Source organism: Paroedura picta, chromosome 4 (genome assembly GCF_049243985.1).
Source record: "Paroedura picta isolate Pp20150507F chromosome 4, Ppicta_v3.0, whole genome shotgun sequence".
Classification (NCBI taxonomy): domain Eukaryota; kingdom Metazoa; phylum Chordata; class Lepidosauria; order Squamata; family Gekkonidae; genus Paroedura; species Paroedura picta.
Genome location: NC_135372.1, coordinates 141,973,425 through 141,983,472, shown reverse-complemented (window position 1 = coordinate 141,983,472; position 10,048 = coordinate 141,973,425). Strand labels below are relative to the sequence as shown.

The 10,048-nt window shown below is 45.7% G+C and overlaps 1 protein-coding gene across 4 annotated transcripts in view; it reads left to right on the top strand.

Moving 5' to 3' along the window:
* The first annotated feature begins 513 nt into the window (after positions 1–513).
* The window catches only part of RTEL1 (regulator of telomere elongation helicase 1), a 126,542-nt gene continuing 117,007 nt past the window's right edge, over positions 514–10,048 (top strand). For all 4 annotated transcript variants that reach the window (XM_077335950.1, XM_077335949.1, XM_077335947.1 and 1 more), the window contains exons 1-3: positions 514–669; positions 2,881–3,057; positions 5,843–5,974. In XM_077335950.1, coding sequence (XP_077192065.1) covers positions 5,873–5,974 — 102 coding nt within the window. In that variant the 5' untranslated portion in view covers positions 514–669; positions 2,881–3,057; positions 5,843–5,872. The remainder of the gene's footprint in view (positions 670–2,880; positions 3,058–5,842; positions 5,975–10,048) is intronic.

Here is a 10,048-nt window from a genome sequence, read left to right as displayed (position 1 = left end):
AGGCATGGGTAGTCAAACTGCAGCCCTCCAGATGTCCATGGACTACAATTCCCATGAGCCCCTGCTGGCAGGGGCTCATGGGAATTGTATTCCATGGACATCTGGAGGGCCGCAGTTTGACTACCCCTGGTCTATGGTCTGTAAGGCCCTGGGAAATCCTAAACGCTTTTTCCACATCGGGAATCTAAAAAGAGCTGCCACCCCCCCCCCCCCGGGACTTCTGCTGCCTCTTCGAAACTGCGACCATTTCCCATTCAGACGGCATCCTAATAACCAGACTGGGCCTCAGCCCTTCTGTCTGCCATAATGAGGAAGAAACCCCCTCCCCCCCTATCGTCCCCATCCATCAACTAAAACAAACCCGCCATTTCCCCCCACAGAGAAAAAGGGCGGGAAAGCAGGAAAAGAAATCTGAGGAGAACTTGAAGGCCAACCCCCCGAGGAGGAGGAGGAGGAGGAGGGGCTGCCGACTCCGCCCATCGCTGTTACCACGGCGACGGTCCTCTCGCGAGACGTCGGAACCGGCGGCCGCCTCAGCCTTCCCGTCCAAGGAGCGCGCGCGGGGGAAAAAAAAAAAAAAAGAAAGGAAAGGACTCTGTGGCCAATGGGTGTCCTGCGCGGCGTCACGTGACAGTGCACGCGGGGATTGCGAACGGGCTCGCGGGCAAGGTGGGTGAGGGGCTCGCGGGCAGGTGGAGCGTCGTGGGTGGGCGCGGGATGCCGGCCGGGCGTGGCGGGAGCTGGGCCGCGGCCTGCCTTTGCAGGCCTAGAGGGGAACTGTTGGGTTGGGGGTCCCTGTGGGGAAGGGGCTCTGCTCAGGCTGGGCCGCGGGCGGAGCTGGAAGGTCTCGCGTGGGAGACCCCCCCTTCACGTTAGGGATCGTCTCGCCCAACGGTTGCCAACCTCCAGGTCCTGCCTGGACGGCTCCTGGAATGGCACACTTCCAGGCAGCCAGCTTGGTGTCGTGTAGAAATAGGGGAGCCAAACCTGGCACTCTAATCTGGAGTGCCAGGTTTGGCTCCCCTACTCCTACACATGAAGCTAGCTGGGTGTCCTTGGGCTGGTCTCAGTTCTCGCAGAGCTCTCTCAGCCCCACCTACCTTACAAGGTGTCTGTTGTGGGAAGAAGAAGGGCAGGCAATTATAGGCTGCTACATGAGACCTAGTGCCTCTTGTGGCACAGAGTGGTAAGGCAGCAGACATGCAATCTGAAGCTCTGCCCATGAGGCTGGGAGTTCAATCCTAGCAGCCGGCTCAAGGTTGACTCAGCCTTCCATCCTTCCGTGGTTGGTAAAATTACCCAGCTTAAAGGTAAAGGTATCCCCTGTGCAAGCACCGAGTCATGTCTGACCCTTGGGGTGACGCCCTCCAGCGTTTTCATGGCAGACTCAATACGGGGTGGTTTGCCAGTGCCTTCCCCAGTCATTACCGTTTACCCCCCAGCAAGCTGGGTACTCATTTGACCGACCTCGGAAGGATGGAAGGCTGAGTCAACCTTGAGCCGGCTTGTGGGATCGAACTCCCAGCCTCATGGGCAAAGCTTTCAGACGGCTGCCTTACCGCTCTGTGCCACAAGAGGCTCTATTACCCAGCTTGCTGGGGGGGGGGTAAATGGTAATGACTGGGGAAGGCACTGGCAAACCACCCTGTATTGAGTCTGCCAAGAAAACGCTAGAGAGCGTCACCCCAAGGGTCAGACATTACCCAGAGCTTGCACAGGGGACACCTTTACCTTTTTACGTGAGACCTGCTGGGTGATGTTTGGCCATTTTCAGTTCTCTCAGAGCTCTCTCAGCCCCACCTACTTAACAAGGTGTCTATTCTGGAGAGAGCAAGGAAAATATGTTTGTAAATTGGTTTGGGACTCTGTCAGGTAGTGAAAAGTGGGGGTATAAAACCCAACTCGGCTTCTTCAGTTAGATTCCACTGGGTTGCCACGTTGTCTGAACAAAATTTGGGTCCAGTGATGCCTTTAAGACTTTGTTGTTGTTAGGTGCAAAGTCGTGTCCGACCCATCGTGGGTGTCCGACCCATTGTGACCCCATGAACAATGATCCTCCAGGCCTTCCTGTCCTCTACCATTCCTCCCTTTAAGACTAGTAAAGTGTTTTATTCAAGATACAAGCTTTCGTGTGCAGGCACACTTCTTCAGATACAGCTGATCTCTAAATTGACAGAAATCAGTTCCTCTGAGGAAAATGGCTGCTTGGGGGAGGGTGGCACTATAGCATGTCCAACTGAGGATCTTCCCCAAATCTCAGTTTCTTTGGAGTCCACCAAATTTTCCAGGAATTTCCCAGTACTTATCTACTTATATATTTATTTATACCCCACCCTGCTGTGAGGAAAAACACATATTTACTTAGGTTTTAAAATCTCATATCTCATCCCCCCCCCAAAAAAAAAAAATAAGGACTCTAACTTGCAACATTCTGTGCAGGCCAGGCTAACTGTGTGATTTGTGCAAACTCATGAGAGTTCTGGAATACAAAGTTTGAGTCCAGTAGCACCTTTAAGATCACCAAAGCTGACTTTGGGGTATAAGCTTTCATGTGCATTTGTTCATCTTATACACAAAATTAATCTTTGTGGATCTTAAAAGATGTAGCTGGACTCAAACTTTGTTTTACCCTGCAGGGTCATGAGAATAAAAAGAAGGACCTTGGAAGAATAGAAGGGCTGGGAAAACTTACTTATATATATAATGAGCAAAAAGCCTTTCTCCACTTCTTCCCAAGATTATTTCACTCAAGGTTGCTTCTCGGACATTCTGTTTACAAAACGTGCTTTGCTGCAGAGTCTCCTTATAAATTGATTACACTTGTTGGCTGTCAGATATTGAGTCAGACAGGAACCTAATTTCATATATTCTCGTTTGCAGTTTTCCAGGGTTTCACACAGACAAATCTTTCCCCCCTGATGTGCAGCTTGAAATCCATTTAACTAGAAATGCTGAGCGTTGAAGTGGAGTCCTTCTGCGTATAAAGTATGGCAATGAAACATTGCACAGACTCAACCAGGAGTTAAACCGCGAAGTTTCTAGTGCAGCCGGTTTCAGGTAACTATCCATATTAGTCTGTAGTAGTAGAATAAAAACTGAGTGCAGGCCAGTGAATTTTCCAAAGTATAATCTTTCATGATTCAAAGACAAAATGTGCTTTGACTCATAAAAAGTTTAGACACCAGAGATTTTTGTGGGTCTTTAAAGTAATATAGAACTTGACTTTTTGTGCCACATTCACTAGTTTTTTAATTTATTGATGTAATTCAGTTCTGCTCAATCCATTACATGTGTAACTTAGCATTGTCTCCTTAAGAGTTAGTGGGTATCCCAGATTCTGCCAGCATTGCAACTGGAATATTATGCATGCTGAGTAGATGCTGTCCCACTGAGCTGTATTTCTACATTCTGGGCTTGCTTGAAGTTCACAGAGGCTTCCCCTTCAAGGGAATGTTGAGACCAGCACCTGCTTAGTTTGAAGCATCAGTTGCCTTGAGATCATACACTGAGTGCTGTTATCTTGAATGTAGCAGTATCTGAGATTTTAAAGCTAAATTCTGGCACTGGTTCTGCTACCTCTTCACCCTTGTTTGGATTGTCATTCATTCATTCACTCATTCATTATTTTGACTTCTATACCACTCTCGTGGCAAGCCAACTCAGGTTGGTGTACATCAGTGGTCCCCAACCTGTGGGCCGCGGCCTGGCGCCGGGCCGCAAAGGCCATGGCGCCGGGCCGCAAAGGCCATGGCGCCGGGCCGCGGCTCCCTCTCCCCGCCCCCCCCCCCCCCGCAGTAAAAAACTTCCCAGGCCGCAAGCTTGCGGCCCGGGAAGCTACTTACTGTGGCAGGGCGGGGAGAGGGAATCAGGGCCGGGCTGCGCCCGTGCAGGCCGTGCCCGCGCGGCCCGATCCGCGGGCGTGGCGCGCGGGCGCGGCCCGATCCGCGGGCGCGGCTCGTGGGCACGGCCCGAAATGTGGGCGTGGCCCGAGCGGGCGCGGTCCCCGCGGGCGCGGCCCGATGCCCTGCCGGTCCCCAGCCTAATAAAGGTTGGGGACCACTGGTGTACATCATAAAACAGTACAATTTTAGGTTTAAATTAATAACATAAAAATATTATTAGTATTAGTATTTATTGCCCGCCACTTTTGGCAGAGGCTGCTCGTGGCAGGTTACAAATTAAAAATAGGTACATAGGTAAATACAACCCACTAAAAATGCCCCTAAAACACAGTAGTTAATAAAATATAAACTGATAAAAGCATGACGGCAAACCAACCCCCAACTGGGGACCAGGGGAAAACAGCTGGGCACCATAGATAGAACATGGTGGAGTAACCACCCTTCCTGACTCCTCCTTTTTAAGCCATATTAAGCTATCATCTGTATTTAATAGCAGCCACAGCTGTCCTCATTGTTCCTCACATGATCTCTAACAGTAGATCTTTTCCAGATTATAATGTTTCTGGGGGGGGTGTTTATTGGGGTTTGATGTCAGTCCTGTTGAGCTGGCATTTGCCACAGTTGCACTGGGGTGTGCTGCTGAGCATTTTTGAACTGGTTTTGCTGTCCTTGCAAGTTGGTATGTATGAAAAAGTACAGAAATCATCTCTGAATATGGGGATAGGATGGGATAGGAAGCTAATTGAAATGAAAGAGATTGATACATGTAATAAAGCTGGGCCATGTGTGCCATAAAACGTAATGCCAGTAGCAGAGTGATAAATGTTATAAGGGACATAAGCAAACCCAATGAATATTATTTTTTTATAAAAACATGTTTTTATAAACTGGAGAGCCAGTTTGGTGTAGTGGTTAGGAGTGCGGACTTCTAATCTGGCATGCCGGGTTCGATTCTGCGCTCCCCCACATGCGACCAGCTGGGTGACCTTGGGCTTGCCACGGCACTGATAAAACTGCTCTGACCGAGCAGGAATCTCTGGGCTCTCTCAGCCTCACCTACCCTACAGGGTGTCTGTTGTGGGGAGAGGAAAGGGAAGGTGAATGTAAGCCGCTTTGAGCCTCCTTCTGGTAGGGAAAAGCGGCATATAAGAACCAACTCTTCTTCTTCTTCTTCTAAATTATTACAATATTTCCTTGTAGTGCCTCCCTGGTACCCACCCTGCCTCTTGGACTGCCTCAAGTGGGTAGCTGTGTTGGTCTAAAGAAGCACAATGTTTTCCTATTTTTCCTGGACTGACTGTTACACATTAGCTAGCACTGGGACAGCCTACGGAGGAATAAGATACAGCCTTTGCCCTAGCTGCTTGCAGGCTGAATAAGAGCTCTGCATTGGCCCACAGGCTGTATGTTTGACACCCCTGCTGTTTAGTGTTGTGGCTCTCTACTGTGAGATGGGTAGAAATCAGTTTTCAAAGTGCTATTTGGAAGAGGAAGCTTAGAGTGTTCTACCTGTGTGGATGTTCAACAAAGAACAAAGAGTCCAACAGCACCTTAAAGACTAACACTGCTCACTTTTTTAGAGACAGCTTTAATGTGAGTCCGTCTGTCCTTAGATCTTGAAGAGCGGAGTGATTTCAGGTGCTGAGTGACAATAGCAGGCGTGACCAGTCATTCACTTCCTATTGTCATTTGTCCGCTAGTGTCACTTGGCATCTGAGATCGCGCCACTCTCCAAGATATAAGGTCAGATGGACTGACATTCTACCTGTATCTGATGAAGTGAGTAGTGACAGAAGCTCATACCCTGCTACAAATGTCTTTAAGGTGCTACTAGACTCTCTTGCTCGTTTCTACTGCTGCAGACGGACTAACACAGTGACCCCTCTTGATCTATCTTCAGCAAAGAGATCTATTTTACTTAAGCATCCTTTTGATTTTAGGTGCTAACATCCTGGTTCATCAGATGAAATATGCCCCAAATAAAATTAAATGGCATTACTGTGGACTTCCCATTTGAACCCTACCTATGCCAAGAAGCATACATGTCCAAAGTGCTGGAATGCCTACAGAAGGTAAGTAATGTGGGACATTACAGAACAGTTCCAGTTTTCACTTTTGGACCTAGATTTAGAAAGTATTTTGAGAATGGGAAGGAAGTTTAGGGTTTGGATTGAAGGCTAAGCAAATGACTTGTCTAGAATGTGGCTGTATTGATGGAGATGAATAAACTTTCGTTGGGAGGGTCCGAAAATTTGTTCAGGCAACATTTCAACAAATGTTTCTCATCAATGAACAGATAATTCAGTTTTCCCATAAAATCCCCCAGGAAATGAAGAAATTGTATTGTTCATGGTATATGCACAGTGTGTGTGGAAGACCATGAAGACTAACAACATTTGTGGTAGGGGATGGGGGAATCTGAAGAAGTGAGCAGAGATTCCCGAAAGCGCATCCCCAAGCCACAAATTGAGTTAGTTTATAAACTTCTACAGAACTCTCACTCTTTTCTTCTGCTACAGAAACACGGCTACCAACCTTGAATAACGCCTTGAGACTGCTGATCATTTATAATGCGTGTCTGTTTCAAATGAATGTTAAAATATACTATTTCAAAATGACTTCTTTAGTGTAGATATTTAATTTTGCTTTGGTTCCAGAGAATGTGATGTAAACTTGGTAATAATTGTCTGGGTGAGCAAATACACAATGGCTGTCCCTTTAATTTGGAATGACAGAGAACAGGTGGTCTCTTATATGTTTGCTTTTTAATTGGGCAAATTTCTTTTCAGTTACTTGTATCCGCAAATGAAAACCGCAAAGGATGAGAGAGTTTTCTATACACAACTGTTGTCCCTTTAATTCGGAATAAGACAGACAGGTGGTCTCTTATTTGTTTGCTGTTTAATTGGGCAAACTTCTATTTAGTTACTTGTATTTGTAAATGAAAACCTCCAAAGAAGCTTTTGTTGGCATTTGTAGGTGGTTTTTCATTCTCTGTAGAGCCATCTTGCTACTATATATATTTATACTCTGCTTTTCTTTCCTACTCCATTTTTTTCTCTTAGGCTGTGGGGCAAATTGGGCTAAAAGAACGGTTGAGCCAAGAATATTCAGTGAGCGTCCAGGACAGAACAATTCTGGCCACTGCTTCTTTCCTGCCCCACTGCCCTTTTATTTCCCTCTGATGATGATGATTCCTCTTTAATCCAACATCTGATGTACCAGTGGGGTTATATCACTATCAGTAATGGCTGGTGCGATATTGACTAAATGCAGTTTTGTAAATTTTATAACCTGTCCATAGAGTTTTAGGCTCAAATTGAAGAAAGTAGGGGAAAGCACTAGGCCACTCAGGTATGAACTAAGTCATATCCCTAATGAATATATAGTAGAGGTGACAAATAGATTTAAGTAATTAGATCTGATAGACAGAGTGCCTGAAGAACTATGGATGGAGGTTCGCAACATTGTACAAGAGATAGCAACTAAAACCATCCCAAAGAAAAAAAAATGCAAGAAATCAAAATGGCTCTCTGAGGAAGCTTTACAAATAGCTGAGGAGAGAAGTGAAAGGCAAGGGAGAAAGAGAAAGATACACCCAACTGAATGCTGAATTCCAGAGAATAGCTAGAAGAGATAAAAATGCCTTCTTAAATGAACAGTGCAAACAAATAGAAGAGAACAATAGAATAGGGAGGACCAGAGATCTCTTCAAAAAAATTGGAATATGAAGAGAATATTTCATGCAAAGATGGGTAGGATAAAGGACCAAAATGGTAGGGACCTAATAGAAAAAAGGTGGCAAAATTATACAGAAGAACTATACAAGAGCGAACTTAACGTCTCTGATAACCACAAGGGGGTAGTCACTGACCTGGAGCCAGGCATCCTGGAATGTGAAGTCAAATGGGCTTTAGGAAGTCTGAGCAACAATAAAGTTAGTGGAGGTGACAGCATTCCAGTTGAACTATTCAAAATCTTAAAAGACGATGCAGTAAAAGTGCTACACTCAATATGCCAGCAAATTTGGAAAACTCAACAGTGGCCACAGGATTGGAAAAGGTCAGTTTACATTCCAATCCCAAAGAAGGGCAATGCCAAAGAATGTTCAAACTACCGCAACATTGCACTAATTTCTCATGTTAGCAAAGTTATGCTCAAAATCCTACAAGCTAGGCTCCAGCAATATGTGGACCGAGAACTTCCAGAAGTACAGGCAGGATTTCGAAGAGGCAGAGGAACTAGAGATCAAATTGCCAACATACGCTGGATCATGGAGAATGCTAGGGAGTTCCAGAAGAACATCTACTTCTGCTTCATTGACTATGCTAAAGCCTTTGATTGTGTGGAGCATAACAAATTGTGGCAAGTTCTTAAAGAGATGGGAATACCAGAGCATCTTATTTGTCTCTTGAGAAACTTATATGCAGGTCAAGAAGCAACAGTGAGAACTGAACATGGAATCACTGATTGGTTCAAAATTGAGAAAGGAGTTCGGCAAGGCTGTATACTGTCGCCTTGCCTATTTAACTTGTATGCAGAGCACATCATTAGAAAGGCGAGTTTAGATGAGTCACAAATTGGTATTGATTGCAGGGATCAACAACCTCAGATATGCAGATGATACCACTTTAATGGCAGAAAGCGAAGAGGAACTAAAAAGCCTCTTGATGCGGGTGAAGGAGGAGAGTGCAAAAGTTGGCTTGAAACTCAACATCAAGAAAACAAAGATCATGGCATCCGGCTCTCTCAATTCCTGGCAAATAGATGGGGAAGAAATGGAGGTAGTGACAGATTTTATTTTCCTGGGCTCCAAGATCACTGCAGATGGGGACTGCAGCAAAGAAATCCTGAAGATGAAACTCAAATAGTTTGGCCACCTCATGAGAAGGAAGGACTCCCTGGAGCAGAGCCTTATGCTGGGATCGATTGAGGGCAAAAGAAGAAGGGGATGACAGAGAATGAGGTGGCTGGATGGATTCCCTGAAGCAGTCGGTGTGAGCTTAAATGGACTCCGGGGAATGGTAGAGGACAGGAAGGCCTGGAGGATCATTGTCCATGGGGCCGCGATGGGCCGGACACGACTTTGCACTTAACAACAACAACAAATGTTATAATTTTAGTATATTGTTCTACTGCTATTCATTTTATTGCTTTTAATGAGTTTTAAATCATGTAAACCACCCTGAGATGGTATTTTGAGAGGGGTCGTATATAAATCCTTATTTAAATATGTAGAATTTTGCCCCAAGCATAGCGGGATCAAGAGCTAGATGTTGATAGGTCCGTGACCTTACCCAATGACTTTCACCTCTGGTGATAATAGTAATGCTTCCTCTACTTTTAGAAGAAGAGCTGTTTTTCTTTGTACCCTGCTTTTCACTACCCAAAGGAGTCTCAAAGGGGTCTACAGTCGCCTTCCCTTCCTCTCCCCACAACAGACACCCTGTGAGGGAGGTGGGGCTGAGAGCGAGAACTGTGACTGGCCCAAAGTCATCTTGCTGGCTGCATGTGGAAGAAAGGTGGGGAATCAAACCTGGTTCTTCAGATCAAAGGCTGCCGCTCTTAGCCATGATAGCATGCTGACTCTTTGAGTTGTTGTTTTAAAGATTACTGACATATGAGAGTGAGGAGCATTGAGCATTTAGGAAAAATCCTTTCTACATAAATAAGCGTGGTTCTTTGTAATTGGAAAGCCTGCATGAACTTTTCAAGAGCTGAAATCGGTCCAGTTACGCACACAGACTTGAATTTCGTAGATATTTTTATACTAGGCAGAACAGATGCATTTTTGAACGCAGGAATGTGCTTAACATTTCCTGAAAAGAGGCCCTCCTGCAAAACCTGCCTCCTGTCAGTGCCTGAAATATTAATATTAGATCCGTTTGAAGAGTGTTAGGTAGGTGGGTTTTCTACTCGAAGAAGAACACAGAGAGGGAAAAGGGGAGAGAAGCAACTAAGTGGTCCCTTCTGCTCATACAATCTGTTCTCGAGCTGTAAGGCTTAACACAAGGTATTGTATTTATATACTTGGCTCCCCTGTAAGGAAACCTCTATGGATAATTGTGCTTGGTGTCTATTTTGGAAATTGTTCGTTTGATCGTTCTCCTACTCAGGAGGTCGGAACATCTGGTGTGGAAGCAAGG